At 43.1% G+C, this 22,325-nt stretch overlaps 1 protein-coding gene across 6 annotated transcripts in view; it reads left to right on the top strand.

The window, feature by feature from the left end:
• ARHGEF3 (Rho guanine nucleotide exchange factor 3) overlaps nt 1-22,325 on the top strand; it is a 315,621-nt gene that overhangs the window by 152,491 nt on the left and 140,805 nt on the right. For all 6 annotated transcript variants that reach the window (XM_059389998.1, XM_059390000.1, XM_059390003.1 and 3 more), the window contains one exon: nt 15,893-15,955. In XM_059389998.1, the coding sequence (XP_059245981.1) occupies nt 15,893-15,955 (63 nt within the window). The remainder of the gene's footprint in view (nt 1-15,892; nt 15,956-22,325) is intronic.

The raw sequence follows: 22,325 nt of genomic DNA, 5'->3' as shown, positions 1-22,325 counted from the left end.
GGAGTCGGGCCAGCTTCATGGACAGGGCTCTGCGCTCGGAAAGGCTCCACTCTGTGGGCAAGAAGAGTTGCCCAGTAAATATCTGTGTAATATTTGAATGCATAGATGCCTAGACATCAAACTTGCTTTGGGTTTTTAGGGATGGTGGCCTTAGAACCTGGAAGTTGCATCAGAATGAGTACCCATCACAGAAGTGTCCTTATACATTCTTCCTTTTTCAGGACTGGCTACATAATTTGTGCAGTCCAGAGCAGAATAAAAATGCTCTGGACATTTAAAAAATTGTTAAAAAAATTTATAAGAATTTCAAGATAGTGACAGCAAAGCATTCAACTCTGTTTTCCCTCACAGTGGAAGGTGCTAGAGGTGCCACAGTGTGTGAAAGTTGATCTGGTTTCTGCCCTTATTGAACTCAGCTCTGAGGGAGGAGACACATTAATCAAGGAATCACACAAGTAAATGGCGACACTTTGATGGGTTAGTACAACAGAGAAGAAATGCATGATGCTGAGACAATGTAGCTGGGAGATTCGATCTGGTTTGTAACCATCCTGGAATACTTCCTTGACGAGGCTGGTGTTTGAAAGATGATTAACGGAGAGAAAGGGGGGAAGGGAGAGGGCTCCAGGCATGAGGGGGCGTGGAGGAAGAGGAGCTGGGATCACAGGAGGCTGGAGCTCAGAGCGGAGAGAACAAGGGTGGAGATGGGAGGTGGGCCACAACCCGATTTTGTACAGGGTCTTAGAGGAAATTAACAAGTCTTCAGAAATTCAGGACTTTTTTCATGGCTAGAAATAACACAAAGGAGGAAGAATAGATATTCACCCCTGTTTCCTTTTTAAATAAACTAAGAAGGAAAATTGCCACAGTTCCATGTAGACGATCATATGCCTGGGCACTGCCCAACCAGAACAGGGGTCAGGTATGGGAACCCCACATGTACAAGGGCACTGATCCATTAGAAAAAGCGTCAGGTGTTGTATCGGGGAACTTGTGAGAGGAGAGAACTGGAACCTTTAATGATGAGAGGCCTTTAGAAACTCTTCCTTCTCCGGAGGTCTGGGTGGTTCAGTTGGTTAAGCGTTGGGCTCTTGATTCTCCTCACGTCAGGATCTCAGGATTGTGAAATGTGCCTACAGGGGGTTGTGGGGGGGGCTCATATTCAACGGAGAGTTTGCTTGAGATTCTCTCTTTCCCTATCCTTCTGCCCCTCCCCACTGCTCTTGAATGCTTGCTCTCTCAAGCAATTTATCTCTCAATAAATAAATTAATCTTTTAAAAAAAGAAACTCTTCCTCCTCACATACCCAGATCATTGCTGGGTTAGCTCCAGTACCGTCACTTAAGTTTCTTTCCAAATGTCTGTTTTCCAGGCAGTCTCTTTGACATCTCTGTCTAGTGTCGCCTCTACCCTCTTTCACAGGTTTCCTATTACCCTGGTTTACTTTCTTCATAACTCTTGGTACACTAAAACTAGCTTGTTTGTTTGCTTACTGGTTTATTATCTCTGTCCCCTACTTGACTCTCCATCCCCAACTAGACTATATTGTTTCTGAGGGCAGGCACCGTTTTCTCTTTTGTTAAGCAATGTATCTAACATGCATAATGCCTACCACATAATATGTGCTCAATGAAGTATTTGTTGAATGAATGGACCCATACAGTGAAATTCTTTTATGTGAGTTTCGCCCTTCCCAAGTTTCTGTTGTTGGAATCGAATATTGTGGACCTGAGATACAAAAGTGAAATTTTATGGATGGACTTCTTGGTATTTTTATTTTCCTGACAGGAAAGTCTATATAGCCTTATACTTGCCTTTGTGTGGGCAACTGTATTCACTTGTTCACATGTGTCAGTCTACAAACATTTGTTGAGCCTTTTCTGTGTGTTGGGTTACCCCTTGGAAATGTCCAGGGAAGTTCTGGGCATGAAAGAACTCTATTCACAAAACACTGATTTTCTGGGAAATAGATTAAATGCTGGATAAATATGCTTTAATTCTGCAAAATCCAGACCTTGGTTTCAGACTTCAGGATAAAAGTGATTGGGATGGGTTTTGAAGCAAAAATTTAGGATTAGAAAATTTAGCACCGAGTACTTCCGCCACTCCCTGCAGCTCATCTGTGGCTCACCACAACTTTTGCTTTTTACTCAAAACCTGATAGTGCCATGAAAAAAGGAGAGCCCTGAATACCTGCATGTCCCTGGTATTTGGGGGCCCTTCAACTCCCTCCTGTAATTTGGGTTTGTGGTGAGGCCCTCCTCCACTTTCAGAGACGGCTGCAGAAGGAAAATGTCCCTCTAATCACAGCCAACATCTTTCCAGAGATCCCATCAAAAATGGTAACTGGCTTTCGCCTTACTGTCCTGATGGCTATTCTGCAGACTTTTGCCAGACTTATTCTCAAGTTAGCAATGACTGCTCTGAAAATTGGGGCTAATGAACTCTGGATAAGTGGTCTTTGGCACATGGATAGTCTATGGCTTTTCCTGAGGCTCCTGAGGCAACATTCAGAAGAGCTAGGTTAAGAGAGGTTGTTGGCATATTCATATACATTGTTTCAAGGGGAGGGATATGTATATACACACACATGCAGAGAATATGTGTGTGTGTGTGTATATATATATATATAGTATACATTTATATAATACATATATGTAAGTTATTTTTCTGTCTCTGTTTGAGACTGAGTTACAGACACTATGTCCCATTATGCCAAATACTTCAGTGTAAGAAAAAGAGCATCCTCTCTTACAGTATCAAATTATCAAAAACAGAAAATTTAATATTGACAGAATTTTTTAACTAATGCATTCTTTTTAGAAATTTGCCAATGGTCACAGTATTTTACAGCTATTGTTTTTTCTGGTCCAGAATCCAATTCCAGGTCTTGCATTGCATTTACTCTTAGGTATTCTTTAGCCTCCTTTAATCTGGAAGAGTTCCCCAGGATTTCTTGGTATTTCTTGATTTTGAGAGTTTTAAAGAATAGATACCAGTTATGTTATATGGCGTCTCTCAGTGTGGGTTTATCAAATGTTTCATATATGTTTAGATTGGGATTATGCTTTTAAAAAGTATCTAGAGTTATGGGAGCATACTTTTTTTAGGCTGTGCATTTTTCACAGGAACATTTATAGGAGTGATATGATACCTTTCTCAGTGTGTCACATCAGAGGACTTGTGATACCAGAATTGGTGACATTAGCTTTGATTACTTAGTTCAAGTGGCATCTTGTAAGTTTCTCCATTGTGAAATTCTGATTTTTACCCTTTTTAGGTAACAAGTAAATTGAAGCTATAAAAGACTCCTCTTTGTCTTGAAGTGTTAACCTGCTAGTTTTGGCACCTGCTGATGCTTCATCATCTCATCTCTGTTTATTAGTGTTCCAATTGTACAGAAGAGATTTCCCTTCTCAGCCGTTTATTCATTCAATTGTTTATGTCAGCATGGGCTCCTGGATTCCTGTTTTATTTGGTGGGTTATGGTCTATTACTATCATCATTCATCTGATGCGGAGATTGTCTCCGATGTGACTGGTGAGATCCCTACAAGCTGGGATCCGTCATTCTTAGAGCATTTCATTCCTTCCTAATACAAAAAGATGTTCCAGGTTCATTTGTATTTTCCCTGCCCTAGCTCTGGAACCAGCCTTTTCTCCAAGTTTCCTTGGGTCCTTTTAGTGGAGAATGGTATTTAGAAACCAAGGTCTGGGTGCTTGGTGTGTTCAAAGCTGCGAGGGTATCAATGCTTTTATACCTCTCAATAGATAGAAGTAGGGAAAAAATATAAGAGAGAGAGAGAGAGAGAGAGAGAGAGAGTGTGTGTGTGTGTGTATAACCACGAATTCATTCTGATGCCTCCAATTCCAATCTACCTACATAAATCTATTTAAAAAAGTTTTCAGTATGTCATCTTGCTTTAGTACAGAGATATATAAAGAAGAAAACAACCATTACTGAAAGGACAGTTGTCTCAGTACCCAGATTACCTATAACAGCATTAATACAATGACATATAGACATGATCAGATCTGTTCCCAGTTTCATGTGCTTCCTTACAGAAAAAAGTTCAATACATATATCAGGATGTATGTATATAGGTACATGAGAATATGTATTTGTTCTCTTTTAGTTTTAAGAATTTGACACAGCAGGAAAAAATGCTGTGGATACTATTTATTATTATTCTATTATTATCATTTTGGTGACTCAGTACATCCTGGAGGTCCTTCCATATATTGTATGGCTCTACACTATTCTTTCTAATAACACTGTATTTCTTATTAACAGATGGGCTAGTTTTATTTAACCAGTCTCTTTTGGTGGACATTTTGTTCCCAGTATCTTGCTGTTGTAAATAATACTACAGTAAACATCCTTGTGCATGGATCTTGGTAAAAGTATATGGAAGCCCCCTGGTAGAGCCTTACCAGGACTCCTCTCTGCTGGAGGAGTATGGGTGGACCGTGCAGCCAGGAGAAGGAGGAGCTGTGACTCTTTCTGGCGTCTGGACCCTTCCCAACCTCTGATCAGAGGGGAAGCGAACTCAGCCCTTTGTGTGTCTTGTATGAGGGAAGATTGATGTGAAGGTCACTTGATTTTAAATTTCTTCCCAGACTTATCTTTAAACTCTCATGTAGATTGACATTCTGTTCTTGTTGAAATACACAAATAATGGCTGGCATGGCTTCCTGAAAAGTCAAGTTGATGAAGTGTGTTTATTCTGTGGCTTCATCTGCCTCCTGCTACACTTCCAGTGTTAGAAGCACAAAGCTATATTCAGCTTATCTTCTGCTCAGTCCCACAAAAACAGACCCGGATACAAGTGCAGGTAGTTTATTCGGGAAGCGATCTCCAGAAGCCCCCGTGAAGGAACAGGGAAGAGGCAGGGAAGGGAAGGAAGCTGGTAGAGGAAGGAGTCAGGAACAGGTTAGCTCTGTGGGCAGCTGGAGCTCGGCCCTGGGGTGGGGGGGTTCTGGGACACTATCTGAGACAGTGGTTCTCAAACTTTACTGCACATTAGAATGACCTGGGGTGCTTTTGAAACTCTTAATGTTCAGAATCCCTGAGAAAGCCAGGCATGAGAGCTTTTTAAACTCCTTGGTGGACTGAGACAACACCTAAGAGTTGTCCCTTCACACTGTAGGAAGCTGGGCTATTTACATACCAACTCCAGTACCTCACAGGTTGAGGGCTGCTCTGGAAGGCATTAAATCCCGGGCATTTCTGGCCTGTCGAAAGCCCCATAATGCAGGGGCATAGTGACTTCCTGGGAATGTGGGCCGGCTGTACTGGCTACACAGATAGCCAGAGCTGATATAAAACCTTGGTTTTGTGCACTTACAGAGCAGCCTTAATGAGTCATTTAAACTCTTTAAGCCTCAACTTCCTCATGTGTAATCATTTCTTCATACTGCTGTAAAGGTTGGATGTCACATAGGGAAAGTACCCAGGATTCAGTGGATTATTTGTTTATTTATTTATTTGACAAAGAGTGAGAGAGAGCATGCACAAGCAGGGGGAGCAGCAGGCAGAGGGAGAAGCAGGTTCTGGCTGTGCAGGGAGCCCGACTCAGGACTCAATCCCAGCGCCCTGGAATCATGGCCTAAGCCAGAGGCAGGCATTCAACCGACTGAGCCTCCCAGGCGCCCCCATACAGTGGATTCTTGATAGACAGTTATCATTATAAACCCAGGGAAGGGAAGGAGTTCTAATCCGATAGGTCATACCTTATGGTTCTGCCAGGGAAACTTTTTTATATATAAAGGGTGGTCCTGATGAGTTCTCAGGATTTACAGAGCCTCTTAACAGGTACAGCCGTTTCTCTGATGTTCTTTGTCTCTGCTTTGTATGTCAGGGTGCCCCCAGAAGTAGATGGTCCAGAGGCCAGTGGCTAGAGGGAAACCTTGCTCTCCCTATGGTTAAAGGCTTGCCTGTTAGCAGCTGGGGACCTACTTGGGAATACATGGGATGCATTTGGGGACTTTCTAGATAGGGTAGGGCAGGAACACAAATGAGTAAGGAAAGGAGAACTCTCCTTGTAAAACTGGATTCCCAGTATTACCACGGGCCATAAGCATATTTGACTCTGAATTGTACAGTTGGACTATCTAAGTTGATGGGTTACATACAGTAATTATCTAGAAATAAAGCAATTGTTCGGACAGTCCCTAAACTATATGAACAATATTTTGATAAGGGCTTCAAACCATTCCATATGCAAAGAATTTTAATAAATGGGCATTCATTAGCTGTTAAAAAAGAATGAATAAACATATTAAAAAAGGGGCTGGGGAAGCACCAGTGATTGTAATCTGTCATGAACCAAGGACTTCAGTGATTAGTCTGACTCAGTGCACCTGAGATCCAGTAGAAAAAAAAATAAAATATTTATAGTAATTATTAGAAGGTCAAGAAAAGAGTTCTGTGTTAATTCAATTTTGTGGTTCTTGTCAAATCCTATTGTTGAAAATCTTTGTGAATGACAGCCCTTCTCCCACTTTAAACTGTTCCCCATCATGAAGTTTTTCTAGGATAATCTTTCTGGAAAACATACTCACCAGCCCTGGGTAGACAAATTTTCTGTCTCCTTACCTGCTCCTCTGGCCATGAGTGTTTTGGAGGGAAAAGTGGTCTGTGTTTGAGAAATGACAGTGAATCTCACTGCCCGTTGCTTAGCAGGGCTGGTGGTGGCAGCCTGCTGGCTGGCTTTTCCCTCCTCCCATTTGTCTGGCTGGACATGTTTTTCTTCCCACGGGAGAGAAGGACCTTTCATTCGCCAAGACGACTTCATCTCTGCTTCCAAACAAGCTAAGGGCCAGGTGTTCCGTGGCCAAAATCAATAATTGAGGCTTTTCCCAGTTTGCCAAAATCAAGTTAACTTATGGGTAGACACTTATACATTTTATGTATTTTCTCTGTGATTTCTTTTTTCCTTTGGTGTCCTGCTCTCACTTGCTGTTACTGCTGCAATGGCTTCTGCTACTAATGAGTTAATACTTGAGCCATTCCTGGGGTACCTGGGTGGCTCAGTTGGTTAAGTGTCTGCCTTTGGCTCAGGTCCTGATCTCAGGGTCCTGGGATCAAGCCCTGCATTGGACTCCCTGCTCAGCAGGAAGCCTGATTCCACCTCTCTCTCTGCCTGCTGCTCTCCCTACTTGTGATCTCTCTCTCTCTCTCTGTCAAATAAATAAATAAAATTTACCAAAAAATACTTGAGACGTTCCTGTGTGCCAGGCACTGTGCTAAGCTCTTTACCCACATTGATCTAGTTAACTCTCATATTAGCTTTTATTCCCCCCCCTGTTTTATAGACGGGGAAATTCAGGTGTGGAGAGGTGAAATGATGGGCTTAAGGTTTTACAACAAATAAAGGGCATAATTAGGGTATGAGGCCACCATATCTGACTTTAGTGCCCCCTTAACATCACCAAACTATAGTTAATGGCATCTGCATGCAAACTTATATTTCATGTGAGTAAAGATTTATTTCCCCGTGGCTCAGAGAGAACCATGATTTCCAGGTTTGCAACCCTGTGAGGACATGGAAAAGTCTAGAAAAAAGGCTCAGGGTTCCTGGGTGCTAGAGAAGGATGTTTTAAAAATAAGGAGGAAAACCCACCAATAGTGTATTAAAAATGGAGGAAGGGTCCCTCTGTCTGGCTCATCCCTGGAGCTTCAGACAAGAGAGAAACAGAATGTGGATCCATGCTCTGCTCGAACGTGAGTTTAGGGAGTGCAGCTCCAGCTAAGGCCAACTACAAGAACACAAAATCCTTCTGCTAATCTCTCCCCCAAGAAGGCACAGATAAAAGGGAGGCATTAAGCCTCCGAAACCACCAAAGCTGTTTGCCAGCAGAGAGATAAATCAAAAAGGTTTGAGATCTGGTTTGAATTTAATAATTACAAACGACTAATCAGGGGCCATTTGCTGTCAAGTTGGGAGCTGCACTCCCTCCATCAGTGCCTTTTTTGCTGCTCTGGTCACTTGGTTATTAAATAGAAAAACCCTGTGATTAAATCACAGGGCTGTTCCAACACTAATCAATTCAATCTCAGCCATTTAAAATGAAGTCAGACCTCGCATTTGCCCTGTCTCTGTGAGAGCAGTGGGGACACTGCAGACGTGACTAGAGGTATCCGGAGAGAGTCCACGTAGAGCCCCCCGCCATGTGACGTGGGTGGTTGGAGGAGGGTCAGGCCATGTCCCCACTAGGTCACCCACCGTCCCACGGGATCCCCATCTCTGGTGCCTACCCTGCCCACCTCGCAATGTCAAATAACAACAAAACAGCAGGGACAGCAGTTATAATAGTAATCAGGGGGAGAGCCACAGTAGCAATAATAACGACCATGTTTTAATCTTATGCCTTTTGCCTGGCCCAGTTCAAAATATTTTCTGTCCTTCAATCCTTGGAATAGAGCTGGGATGGAGAAATCAAAGCCTGTAGAAGCATTTTAGAGACGTTTACAGATCCCCACATTTGACAGCGGGCTGGCCCCTGCTTGGTCCTGGATAAATAACTGTTGAACGAATGAAGGGATGAAGAAGTAACTTGATCACACCACACAGCAAATGGTGGAACGGGACTTTGAACTCAGGTCTCTCTCCTTTGTGCTCCTAATCTCCTTCAGGTACAGAGGCTCACAAATGCCCTGGGAGCCTTTTTATATTGTTTTTAAAACATGTATTATGTTAAATAAGTGTTTAAATGTATGATATATTCTTAATATAATAATTTAAATAGAGCACATGTTGTTTTTAAACAATATAAAAAGAGAAGCAGGGGCACCTGGGTGGCTCAGCGGATTAAGCCTCGGCCCTCAGCTAAGGTCATGATCTCGGGGTCCTGGGATCGAACCCTGCATCGGGCTCTCTGCTCAGCAGGGAGCCTGCTTCCCCCTCTCTCTCTGTCTGCCTCTCTGCCTGCTTGTGATCTCTGTCAAATAAATAAATAAAATCTTTAAAAAAAAATAAAAAGAGAAACAGCGTTGTGTGGCAGAAAGGTCAGTGGTTTGGGAGTGAGGCTGGCCCAGAGAGGAATCCCTCTCTTAGTATTTACTAGTTTTGTGATGTTGAGTGAGCTCAAGTGTCCCTCACTGTAAAACGAACAGCAGTGCGTTTTAAAACTGGGTTAAAGTGAAGCTTAGCTGGAAGAGTCCTCTAAACAGTGGGCACCGTGCTTAGCACTTCCCTTTCCTTGTGTATTAGAAAGCACCCAGTGATGCTTCTTGGATTCTGAGGCTTAACACCTCGAAGGATCCCAAGATTTGAGCCTAGAGAGAATGGAAGCTGAGCCCAGTAAGGATAAGTCAGTAAGTAAGGATAAGTCAGGCCTGGACCAGGTCTTCTTCTTCTCCCCCTGCCCCCCTCTTAGCCTTTTTCTCTTTCTTCCTCTTCTCTTACTCCTCCTCCTCCTTCTTCTTCTTCATCATTATCATCATCTTCTTCCTCTTTTTTTTTTTTTTAAAGATTTTATTTATTTTATTTGACAGAGAGAGAGATCACAAGTAGGCAGAGAGGCAGGCAGAGACAGAGGGGGAAGCAGGCTCCCTGCTGAGCAGAGAGCCTGATGCGGGGCTCGATCCCAGGACACTGAGATCATGACCCGAGCCGAAGGCAGCGGCTCAATCCACTGAGCCACCCAGGCGCCCCCATCTTCTTCCTCTTTAAGATTTATGTATTTATTTATTTTTAGAAAGGAAGGGAGAGAAGAAAGAGCGCATCTGCGGGGAGGGCAGAGGGAGAGGGAGGGAAGCAGACTCCCCACTGAGCACAGAACCCCATGTGGGGCTTAATCCCATGACCCTGAGATCATGACCTGAGCCAAAATCAAGAGTAGAGTGGTTAACTGACAGAGCCATCCAGTCACCCCTTGGACCAGCTCTTCTGAATATTGATAGTTGTTTCTGGACCATTTACTAATGAGATTTAGTGGTCTGCCTTGTGCTATTAGAAGGTAACTGGATCTAAAGGAGATGGCCATTGAGTGGCCTGAAGAACAGTGATGCTTCATAAGATGAGATCGGGCGTGTTCAGGGTGATATGGCCATAGACATGATGCTTCATGAGAGTGGGCTGAAGGGGCACAGGTGAAGATCTAAGGTTGGTGTTAGCAGGGTGGTGTTACGAGTAGTGAGTCTCAGACAGAGTCCACTCGATCCATCCAGACATACCCATCAGACCTCACATCCAAACGTACTGAGGGCTTTGCTCTATTGCAAATTAACAAAGGAGCCTCCTGCTTGTTTTTTGATTCAAGAAGCATGAGTTTTTCCAGCACCCAAGCACCTCTAGAAAGTGCTTGCCTGCCTATGTAACCTGTGGGGCTAAGGAATCAAATTGTACATTCAGACCCTCTGTTCCCATAAATTCCCCTCTGTGACTGCCCTTCCTGCCTGTCCCAGACAGGCACCCAGGTGTTCAGACAAAGGGTTCAGGTGCCCATTAATTTCACTTATAATGTGGTTCCTTTGACTGGTCCCTTTCAGTTGAAGTGTTATCATACTTGGATTCCTTGATCCTGAAGCACAGAGACTGACTCTCCATGCTCCTGCGGAGGGCAGTGCCCGGATAGATGCTCTGGTCATGGGTGTGCCTCACCCTTGAACAGATCTGCCATTCTTTTCTCACAGGAGGAGTGGCAGTCCCCAGTATCCCACTTGGACCAATGCTTGAACAACCATGATTTCTTTAAATGTCTATGTATTTTAAGGAAAATAAATGCCCTCACTGGTAAGGAAACAAACAAACAACAACCTTTCCTATTTGAAAAGCAAGAGTTGTAGCTTAAATGTGAAGGGTTTGAGTCTCCAGGGAAATCTGAGGTTGAAGCGTGTCAGCTTTCAGTGATCTTTGCTTTTGAGGTTTTGATGTAATTTTGGCAGCCAGGTGGTTAGCGGAAGGGAAGGGTGTCACCTCGGAAACACTGGTCTCCTTTATTCATTCTTTCTTTCAGTCACTCATTCAAAAATCATTCATAGCCCTGCTGCACAGGACACTGGGGTTTAAAGTCATGTGCTCAAATCAGCGTAGATGACAGCACCCAAGGCACTTTGTTTTCACGGTTGAGAGGGAAGTGGACTGTGCATTCGCTTCAGTAAACTGAACAAGAATAACAGGGTGGGTCCATGGCTCCTCCAGTTGGCTGATGAGAACATGTGAGGCCAAGTGTGTAAATGCAGACAATTCACACTGTGTCCTTCATGCCTAGGAACCCCCGCTCCCCCCAGTAACCTGCCCATGGTTTCCGACATACAGGGGAAGTAAAATGGTGACTTGGTTCATCCGTAGCCTACCTGAGAGCAGGCAGTGATAGTTTTAAAACTAGAAAGGACCTCAGAATGTTTCCTAGCTGTACTATCTTCAAGGTCTTTTCTTGTTTTTTGTTTTTTTAATTTTTTTTAGAGAGGGAAGGGAGAGGGGCAGAGGCGGGAGAGAGAGAATCTTTTTTTTTTTTTTTTTTTTTTAAAGATTTTATTTATTATTTATTTGACAGAGAGAGAAATCACAAGTAGGCGGAGAGTCAGGCAGAGAGAGAGAGAGAAGCAGGCTCCCGCTGAGCAAAGAGCCCGATGCGGGGCTCGATCCCAGGACACTGAGATCATGACCTGAGCCGAAGGCAGCGGCTTAATCCACTGAGCCACCCAGGCGCCCCGAGAGAGAGAATCTTAAAGCAGGCTTCAACCCAGCATGGAGCTAGATGTGGGCCTTAGTCTCACAATCCTGAGACCATGACCTGAGCCAAAATCAAGAGTTGGACACTAAAGTGACTGAGTCACCGAGGTGCCCCAAGGCCAGTTCTTTGGTAGAATAAGTTAGAATAAATTGGTAGAATAAGTTTCCTCCCAAACTCCTTGTGCTCAACACTTTCCTAGACCTTCCAGAGTCTGGGACAGAACAGTGCAGTTGGGAAACACATAGCTTGGAGCCCAATGAACCCAGGCTCTGCTCTTGCTCATTATTGAACTTTGGGCAAGTCCCTGCCCCTCTCTGAGCATCCATCTCCTCTTTTGCAAAATGGGGATAGTACTTATTCCTGCCCACCTCCTGAGGTGGTCATGAGGATTAAATCAGATCACACATGTGAAGGTTTAATTCTGTGATCGACATGTAGTGAGTGTTTCATAGTCTAAAGCTGATTATTGTCATTATTAGTCCTTTTGGTGAAGTTCAAAATGAGTGCAGTGTCCTGCCACACCCTCTGCTTTCTGAGATGCTCATTTGTCTGTGTCTCCAGATTTAAATTTCCCACTGGGGATTTCTTCTGTGAAGCTCCTGGGTGGAGTGTGCAGTGCATGTGTGGGACCTTCATCCCCTGAATTGACTGGGCTGGCCAGTCTGGCGGAAGGGGAGCCCATTTGGTCCCCTCAACTCCCTGCACCCCTCTTGGGTAATTGGTAAAGATGACAAGCTTCTCAAAAGGAGCAGGACTAATGGCATCAACAAAACAATCAAATACTATTATAAGCGGAGTCGGCCATGCACCAGATACTGCACCAGGTTCTGAAATGTGACCTGGACAGACCAAGTCTTGCCTTCATGGGCTCATGTCTGAGGAGAAGGTCAACCAAAAACCAGAAAGCAAAATATTAAATTAAATTATCATTCTAAACTAGGTCTCCTTTGCTAGTCTCCGTCTCAGCTCTTCATCTGACTCATTCTCAGCAGAGATCATAATCGGTAATTATTTTGTTTTCTTTTTAGCTCCCATTAGTGGGCAAGGAGCATGACTGGCTCATTCACTGCTGTCTCCCCAGACCCGTAGCAGGGCTTTGCCCATCAGAGTGTTTGGTGAGCATAAAGCAAATGAACAAATGACTAAGCAATACTTTGTGAAATTTTTGCTTCAGGCCCAGAATTTAAACATCACGCTCCTTCTTTGTTGCTGCCGGTGACCAGTTACCACCCCCTGTAACAGAAATTGAAAAGCAAATCCACGTTATAATCCATTCAGCTTTCATTTTGTAAAATGTGTGGGTTTTTAAACAAGATCATTCTATCCCAGATTAACTGGCCATGGCTTAATTAAAAAGCCTGCCAGAGGACATTTGTCTTCTGGATTTGACACTGGAGGCATGTGGAAATGTCTGGGGTGACGGGTGCTCTGGAGACCAGTGCTGGGTCCTGTGTTGAGTTGGTCTGGATGCCTATGAGGCAAAAAGCTCTTATTATCCCCTCTCTTTCACCAGGGTGAACTTCTTGGGGTAACAGGTTACCATCAATGTGTTGCACATTGATTAGCAATTACGAAGTTGCTGAGCTCTAGGAATGGAATTGTAGCACCATGAAGTTCTATAATCCCACAATACCAGGTTGCAGTACATAAGTGTGTGGCTTACAGTTTAGGGAACACATGACAGGAGCTGCCATTTATTGTGCACCTACTGTATATCAGGCCTTGTTCTGACTGCTATATGCATATCATCTATGATCCTCACAGCAGCCTGACCCAGTAGGCACTATTTGCACGTTTACAGATACTATCCCAGAGCCTCAGCCCCTCACAGCAGTTCCCAAGATCCCAGGTATAACACTGTAGCCACTTAAGGGAAGAGCAGCCAGACTCAGGAGGGGCAGGGGCTTCTTGAGCAGCGTCTGTTGCCCTTTCTTACACCCCGCACGTGTTACTGACTGACTGAAGCTCTCTCCCATTTGCTGTGCTACGTAGTCTTTCTCAATGCAGCCCTCCAAGCAGATGCTACCAGACATTCCGGAGAGCAAATGAGTTGTAACCTGTTTGCAAAGTATGCTCTAAGTGATGTGTGTGAAGGGTTCTGCCCCAGGGAATTAGAATCCTGGATTCTGTAGCCGTATAACTTTGAACAAATTATTTATCTCCCCTGACTTCAGTTTATTTACCCTAGCATGGAAATGATTCCTTGGGGGCGCGTGGGTAGCTTAGTGGATTAAGCCTCTGCCTTTGACTCAGGTCATGATCTCTGGGTCCTGGGATCTAGCCCTGCATCAGGCTCTTTGCTGGGCAGGGAGCCTGCTTCACCCTCTGTCTGCCTGCTTCTCTGCCTACCTGTGATCTCTCTCTGTGTGTTGAATAAATAAACTACAACAACAAAAATGATCCCTTGACCTACTTGCCTCAGAAAGTCGCCTTACAGACATTAACCAATGAATTGGCTTCACTGACACCACAGAGCTGCTTTTAACTGGAGGATGAGTCAGAGAGGGTCAGGTTCCTGTGCAAACATGAAACATCCTCACGAATGGCGGGTGGCTACCAGCACCTTCTCAAGGCTCCCCCCACCCAAAACCCCAGAATGGAGTTCTTTAATGCAGATCCTTGAGCACCATCCCAGAGGGTGGATTAAACCTCCTGGTTCCTGACATTCATCTCTAAATCTTTCCACTGCTCAGTGGAATAATATATAGGACCCAGAACTCCCCTACTCTGGGTTGAACCAGAGATGCACCTGTGGAGTTCTGAAGATCTAGGTTGCTGGCTCTGGAACAAGAGGCTCTAGTCCCCACCCAGTATCTTTTCTAGCAAACTCTTACTCACCTTCTGGCTCCTTCAGGTGTCTCCTCCTCTGAGAAGACCTCCCCAACCCCCACCAAAACCAAACTAATTACTCCTCACTGTGCTTTTGGAGAACCCATGTTTTGAGCACCCACTGTGTACCAGGCAGTCTGCTAAGTTGTAAAGTGCATTACCATATTTTATCCTCTCCCTTTGAGAATAGAAGCTAATGTCCCCCCACCCCCACACACACCTTAAGACTTGAGAAGGGGTAACTCAGAAAAGTGTTGTGACTTTCCTAGGGCGTTTGGATTGTACTGCATCATAGTTCATTCCTTCCGTTCTGTCCCTCTACAGGAATGTGAGTTCTGTAACTGTGCATGCTGCTGGTCTTTGTGGTCCCAGGAGCAAATGAAGCGTCAGGCTTGGGGTAGATGCTCAACAAATCTTCCTTGAACTGAAGCAAATAAAGAATAGAACAATTATAGTGATGTAAACAAGGATGGCTCTAGTCGCTTTCCACACTCTGTCTTTCCTGCTCAAGGTAGAATGGAGGAGGAGGAAGAGGGGAGCTTTTTTAGGGATGAAGACTCCAGATGTCTCTGGACTCCATGGGAACTGTGGGCCAGTGATTCTGGTCCTTTGGTAGGTTTCTGCCAAGTAGGATCAGGAGACTTAGCAAGTCACAAATTAGGGACTCATGCAATACTTGCCCGGTTGGTTGAGCTGCGATGTAGAAAAGAGGTGAATGTATCTCTGATGAGCTTTGTTATGGTTTGTAGATGGAATTTTGTTTCCTTTTATAAAAGAAGAAAATATATTTTCCACATCTAACCTGACAGATTTCCTTGGTTGTAAGGTCATTTAAAATTCAATTTTCTTCCATTCAAGTAATGATTTTTCTTGGTGTTTATAGCTATAAAGTAGGAACGCTAGAGATGATGTCTTAAGGTTTGTTACAGCAGTCTGGTTCTGTGATTATATCAGGACCCTGGATGAAGTTTAGAACAAATTTAAATTACCCAAGTACAAAGAGCTCTAAAAATGAAATATCTTTAAGTGAATTTGATTTTCTTTCCAGTCTAATTTCTTCTTTCAAGTTAGTCAGAACCTGAACTTTGTATCTAAATTTCTGAGCCTTGATATATAAAGATATTTAGGAAAAAAAGAAACAAATTGTAGCAGCAGGGATAAGAACAATAATGTAAACCAATCATCTTAGAGTTTAAAAGCTTCCTGTGATTTCTTAGGCTTTCTTGGAATTGTTCATTTATATATATTGGTTAAAGGATTGGGGGAAACATGATAGAAATGACAGGGATTGCATATGCCATTCAACTGGTTGCTTTTTTCCCCTTTCCTTAATCAAAGCCATAATCCCCATCTACATCTGAACTTTTTCATTTCTTTTGCAGCGAAAACGCAAGCAGAGCACCCAAGATGAAGATGCTGTTAGCCTCTGTAGTCTCGACATAAGTGTAAGTACACTGCTTTCTACCAGCTCTGCCATGAGAGCACCTCTCATCTCTGAATCTATTGGTTAATATGCCATGTGCTTTAAGGGGGCTTCAAGCTACTGATGATGGAAATTGTGACCTGGGGAAAACTCTTTTAAACATTTCACTTCACTAGAGAAAGCTGAGTGGCCAACTTGGCTTGCAAGCCAAGTTGTTTGCTTGCTCATGTTTTTTTCTCTCATAAAATGAATGATGAAATCAGTGCATCTGAGGAGAATCTAGATGAATGTCACCATGCAGTTTTAGAGGCCGGTTCCAGAAGATGGCCAGATGTTTGTCCCCCTTTCAGAGAAGTTAATGAGTCAGCCCAACTTGGGCAGCTGGTACCCAAAAGCTGAGAGAAGTCTCCAGCAGCGTGGCAGAGTGAGTGACTTTGGATTTAGCAGATCTTCATTTGAATCAAGAGTCTACTCTTCCCGTTAATGTGACACCTTTCCTTGTCTCTATTTTCTCATCTGGAGAATAGAGATGAAAAGGCTTCACCCGGCAGGATTATTGTGAGGGTCAAATAAAACAGTAAAAGTGAGACTACTGAGCTCATTGCCTGGTACAGACTTAAGCACCTACAAAATGTGAGCCTTGTTGTATTTTTCCTTAAAAGCAGAAGTTTACTAAAGATTTTTAATGGCATGGTAGTCGAGTGCTGAAGTTTACTAAAGATATTTAATGACATGGTAGTCGAGTGCTGGTGCTAAAAGAGGTTAAGAGGTTTCTTGAATTTGGGGGACTGTGTGCTGGGTGCTTAATTTTTGAAGCTTTCTTTGTATGGCGTCTTTGATCCTCCCAGCTGGTAAGCCAACCTTGGCTTCTGCTGCACTCATTACCGAAGGGCTGGTGGGTGGGTGTTCAGGTCCTCTAGGGCTCCCCACATCCATTCATCACATATACTTCCTTGGAGTGCACTCATTGTGCATGGTGGATCCATCCAGTTTTAGACCCCAGTCTTTCTCCTCCATAGAAACCATGGACGCCATTGTTGTGAGATGAGAAAGCTTCTGTGCTGAGACTTAAGGGCTGAGTCATGGTCCTGGCTCTGCCTGTAACCAATAGTGCAAGCTTGGCCTCAGTTTCCTCATTTGTTGGGGAGGGGGAGATGTTTAAGATCAAGTCCTCTAAAACCACTGTGAAAATCGGAAACTTTGTTGAACATGGATCATGGGGGTCTCATCCAATAACATTTATTTACCAGTCCAAACAATGCTTTTAGTTATTTTTAATTATTGCAGAATTTTGTGTGATGCAAATTTCCATGATAGAGTGATCCTGAGCTGGCATCTAATTAATGTACTTGGACATCTTTTTTTCACCATATGGTGTTTGTTCCAGTCTTTAGACCATCAGATTGATGGCGTTGGACCAGTTTACTTGGATACCATAGTAACAGGACAAAAAAATGATGTTCTTCTGGGTTTTACTTTACTTGCTGAATGTTTTATTATTGACAGGTGAAGTCTATGAAACTTCCTATAGCAGCAAGTTTTTTTGCATGTTTGAATGTTTTTAATTTTTTGGTAATTATTGGGATCATTGACTTTCTGAATTGAAAGAGCTCTTAGCCATTATATAGTTCTGTCCTCTCACTTTTGAAAATGAAGAGTAGAAGCCCAGGGAGATGTAGTGATTTAGGCAAGAATTTAATCTAAGATCACATGTCATCAAACATATTTCTTCAACTGTATTATATTTATTATATTTATTTTTTCAGGAAAACATATCTTTAGAAGCTATTTTTTAAAATCAAAAACCATGAACCCCTCTTATATGAAAGGATTATTTGCAATTATGAATTGTGATTTGTTTTTGTTTTTTTTTTTTTTTTTTTTTGTTGCTGATTGGCATCAGTAACCTTGCCTTCTCTTAAGATCACTGAAGTCTCATATAATTAACTGTCTGACTTCTTTTCTCTTGGTGCGGCTACAGAGGATATCTCTCTTTCGTTTTTAATCATCTCATCATGTTTTGTCACAATAGAGTGACTTGTATAGAAAAGAAATTTACCTTTATGCTTAGGGATGGCCAGATGCTTCAGCTATGACCAAACTCCTTTCTAATTTGTCTGGCATTCTTTTCTGAATCTTGGGAGACAGATTCTAGAGCCTCAGCAGTTTCCTCCAAAAATTGTCACATGGTATTATAGTAACTGTAAAAGTTAGAAAGATCCTAGACTGCTGTGTTCCAGGCTCACTGACAATCCCTGTCATATGGAAATGACAGGATGTGTGACAGATCCAGCCAGGGCCTCAGAAGAAGTGGTACTGATGTTCAGTGCCTCCCACCTAACCAGCACTCAGTGGAGGTACATTGCATTGAGTGAAGCGGTGGGTGGAACCACTCATGAGAAGATGTTTTGCCATGAAGGCAACAGTGTCTAAATAAGTAGCTGAATTGTTCTAATAAATAGCCTTTGTAGGCTGCTTGGAGATGCTTTAAAACAGTGATATCCAGTAGTCACAGTCCCTTAACTGGCCAGCAGCATTCTTCACCATACTGAAGAGTAGCTTGACCCTGTTTCTATGTGTTGTGGAAAGTATCTGAAAAGAAAGCGGGTTCCGACAGATGACTCATACGGGAGGATGTGAGGGCTTGGGAAAGTAATATTAGTAACTCTCAATTTGATTCTACTTAATAAGTGGAAAGATAGTCATCAGATGTGTATTTTCAACAAGAAGTTACTAGATGAAGGGATGGGGTCCTTTGGGGATCACGGTCAAGTTTCCACTGTGTTCTAGCCCAGTGCTACATGCACACTGAGCTCTTGGTATGTACTGATTGTTTGATTCATTTTTAAAAACAGAAAAACAGTAAGCCCTCCTAATCTGTAGTAGAATTTAACACATCCAGCCCTTTTAAAGAAATGTATTTGTGACATAGAGTTGGGAGATGTTAACACTGACAAAGTCTTCCCCCCTTGATTAAAAAGTATGTATAGAGTCCCACAGGGTGTTTGGGTGACGATAACACCAAACATTCCTACTGACATCTTGCTTTAGTTCAAAGCCTCAGATGACTAGATTTTGGTAGGTTCCTGGAAGAGAGTTTTCCTTCTAACCTCCTACTAAACTTGGACTTAGAGACCAAATAAAAGGGCAAAAGCTAAGAAAAGAACTTATTCTTACAGACAGGGATCTCCCATCATTTAGGGAGGTCATGGAGTCCTTTGGGAATCTGGGCTCCAGAAATTTTACAAGATTGATGTGTGATTTCATGGGCCCCAGGGAGCTCAGCCAAGACCCATGTTAAGAGTTCCCATTTTAAAATGGGAATTGGAAGGGTCTTCAGGCATGGTGATGTATCTCCAAAGAATTAGTCTCCCACCCTCCACCCCAGCACTTGGTGAAAAATAAATGATGATGGAATGTCCATGCTGGTTGACGCTATAATCGTTCTCTGATTTTTTTCCACCACTTTACCCAAGCCACTGGCTGAGCCCCCAGCTTCCTGGCAGGATAGAATGCAAAATATTCCAGGACCAAAAAAAAAAAAAAAAAAAAAAGTCAAACCTATATTTTTGAGAACAAATTGCAGAGAGGAGGATGCTCCTAGCAGCCGCCTACAAATCTCTTCTCACGTCAGAGGATGCGAGTGGGATGGTTTCAGGGACATGGCTTCCCCCACAGCACTTTACTGGTTTAAGTTCTAACGGGGGAGCGACGCCTGAGTGGAAAGCCAGGGTTTGTGGTGTCCCGGGCAACAGGATGTTGGAACAGCCAGGTGTGGCCCCTGATGGAGGGCATTGCTCAGCACCAAGCATCCTCTCTTAAAAAACAAATGAGTTCTGAGGTGGGCATAAAAATGGTTTCCAGTGATAAAAACAGTGTAAAAGATGAAAAGAAACACATAGTCCTTGTAGAAAATCTGGACATAAGAGAGGTCATTAATAACCCCACCTCAAAGCAGTAGCTACATTTTGATGTATTACCTCCTTGGCATTATACACACACTTTAAAATTTTTCATCATGAATGTTGCAGACATACAAAGTGGCAGCGAGGTTAATACAAAATGTAGCTACCAGTGCAACTGAGGAAATGTGCCCTTAATGGCAAAGCAGAACGCCTTGCTCTGCAGAGTTGTGTTGGTTGTTGCCTTGCCTGTCTATAAACTTGCTACACATATGTATCCCTAAATAGCATGTATACTTAAGTTTGTATAAGCACAAATTTTTAAAAATTGGGATTGTAACACATACTAATTTATTCCTGAAATTTTCACTTAACTGCATTGAGATCGTGTCACCACATCCTAAAATATTCTTTAAGAGCGTTATTGTTAATAACCACACAGTACTTTGTCAAACGAATGCACCAATTTTTTTAAACCAATCCTTCATTGGATATTTAGATAAATTATAACTTTTCACTATTATAAATAATACTGGCAGGAATTTAAGAATATCTGTGTAATCTTATATCCGGAGGATAAAATGGATAAAATATGAAATTCCTGACTGAAGTGGTACAAATATTTTTAAGCCCATGAATAGGTCTGTACCCCTTCTGGAAGTGAGAGGTGGAAATTCAGTTCAGACCCGATGAGTCTGGTCCAGAAACTCAGAGTAGAGATTGTTCTCAGGTTGCCCTGGGCCATTTCTCTTTGAGCTGTATTAGTGGTCCCTTGCTAAGTCCATGACTTCATATGGGACATTTGCTTCTACCGCCTCTTTGGGAAGAGCTCCTCCTGTCACCTCTGGGGGGCCCAGGTCCCTCATGTGACTGGTGGAGATGGGGCAGGTAGAGTTAGAGCCAGCAGTAGGGCATCCCTTCCCTGCTGAAGGCACTTCTTATGGCTGAACCATGACTAGCATGAGGTAAGATCTATGTAATCCACACAACTGCCTGTCACCCTAGGTGACGAAGAAACTGAGCCTCAGAGAGTTAAGCAGTTTGCTGAAAGTCCCAGCTTATTGTAGATCCAACCCAGGATGGTTGGATGCCACAGCCTCCCCACACCACCTCCAGTCTGGGAAGAAGATGAGGCATTTGGCTCTGTGGCTTCTGGTAGTAGATGGCGTAAGGGATATTCAGCTCCTCTTACTGGCAAACCACCTTTGAGCTTTATGACATTTTTGTTACTTGTGCTTTCTGATGATTTACCCTATCAGTGTGGATGCTCGAAGCTCAAAAATGGGTAGAGGAAGGGGACAGAACTTTCTTGTCTCGATTAACCCAAGTGATGTTTCATTGCTTGGATATGTTAAGGTAGACATGGAACAGCAGCAGGGAGTTTTGTTTTGTTTTGTTTTATTTTTTTAATCTGTGCTCAGCAGAGTCCAGGTCATTAAAAAAGGTACCATGTCTGAGGTTTGCTTTCTTTCAGCCTGTCTGGAACTTGCTAACTGGGGAGAGAGATTAGCCTTGCCCTGGCCAGTATGGGGCCTTGATGAATTACATGAGAGAGTTTAATAAGGCTCTTATCACCGAGGAGACCAGGTCTGCACCGAGATTGGGTCTTCATGAATGTATGCTTGTATTTAACTTGTTGGCATGTGTTCTATTTTGGATTTATTATCTGCTGTCACTGCCTGTGATATTGCTTGGGTCCAATGTAGTGGAGACCCTCTGTTGCATCCAAGATGGTGCTACCATTTCTAATGGCAAAGGAGCTCAAAATTGACACTAGACACATTCCATCTAGCCTTTGCCCCCAATGGATTAGGTGGTGGGTTGTAATAATCACTGTGATCTTTACTCTTTGATCTACCTCTTGAAATGTACAATGACAATGAAATTCTAAGGAGCTTCAGGACACACTCTCAGAAGGTAATTGATGTAACAAAGTGTCAGTCATTCTCTACTACTCCCTTCAAAGTGACGTTGATGGAGCCCATATTAAATGAGGCTTCTCATGCTCTGAGAACACCTGCCTGTTTGAATTTGTCATAAGAATCACACACTTTGGGAGCTTAGAGACTGAACACTGCTCTGTACCTCAGTTTCCTCACCTGTAAACTGAAATTGAAACAGTGCCTCACCTTAGAGTTGTAAGGATTGAAATGGATTAGTTCATGCAAAGCACTTAGGGCCTGGCCCATAGTAAGTACGAAAATACTAGCTGGGATGCCTGGGTGGCTCAGTTGGTTAAGCGTTTGCCTTCGGTCATGATCCCAGGGTCCTGGGATTGAGCCCTGCATCACGCTGCCTGCTCAGCGGGAAGCCTGGTTCTCCCTCTCCCACTCTCCCTGCTTGTGTTCCCCCCCTCTCTCTGTTTCTCTCTTTGTCAACTAAATAAATAAAATCTTTAAGAGAAAAGCAAAGAAAAGAAAAGAAAAAAGACAAGACTAGCTATTATTCTGTTGATTTCATAATACAAAAATGACTTTGTGGTTAAATTTA

Source organism: Mustela nigripes, chromosome 2 (assembly GCF_022355385.1).
Source record: "Mustela nigripes isolate SB6536 chromosome 2, MUSNIG.SB6536, whole genome shotgun sequence".
In the NCBI taxonomy this organism is placed as follows: Eukaryota; Metazoa; Chordata; class Mammalia; order Carnivora; family Mustelidae; genus Mustela; species Mustela nigripes.
This window is presented reverse-complemented; position numbering and strand designations above follow the sequence as displayed.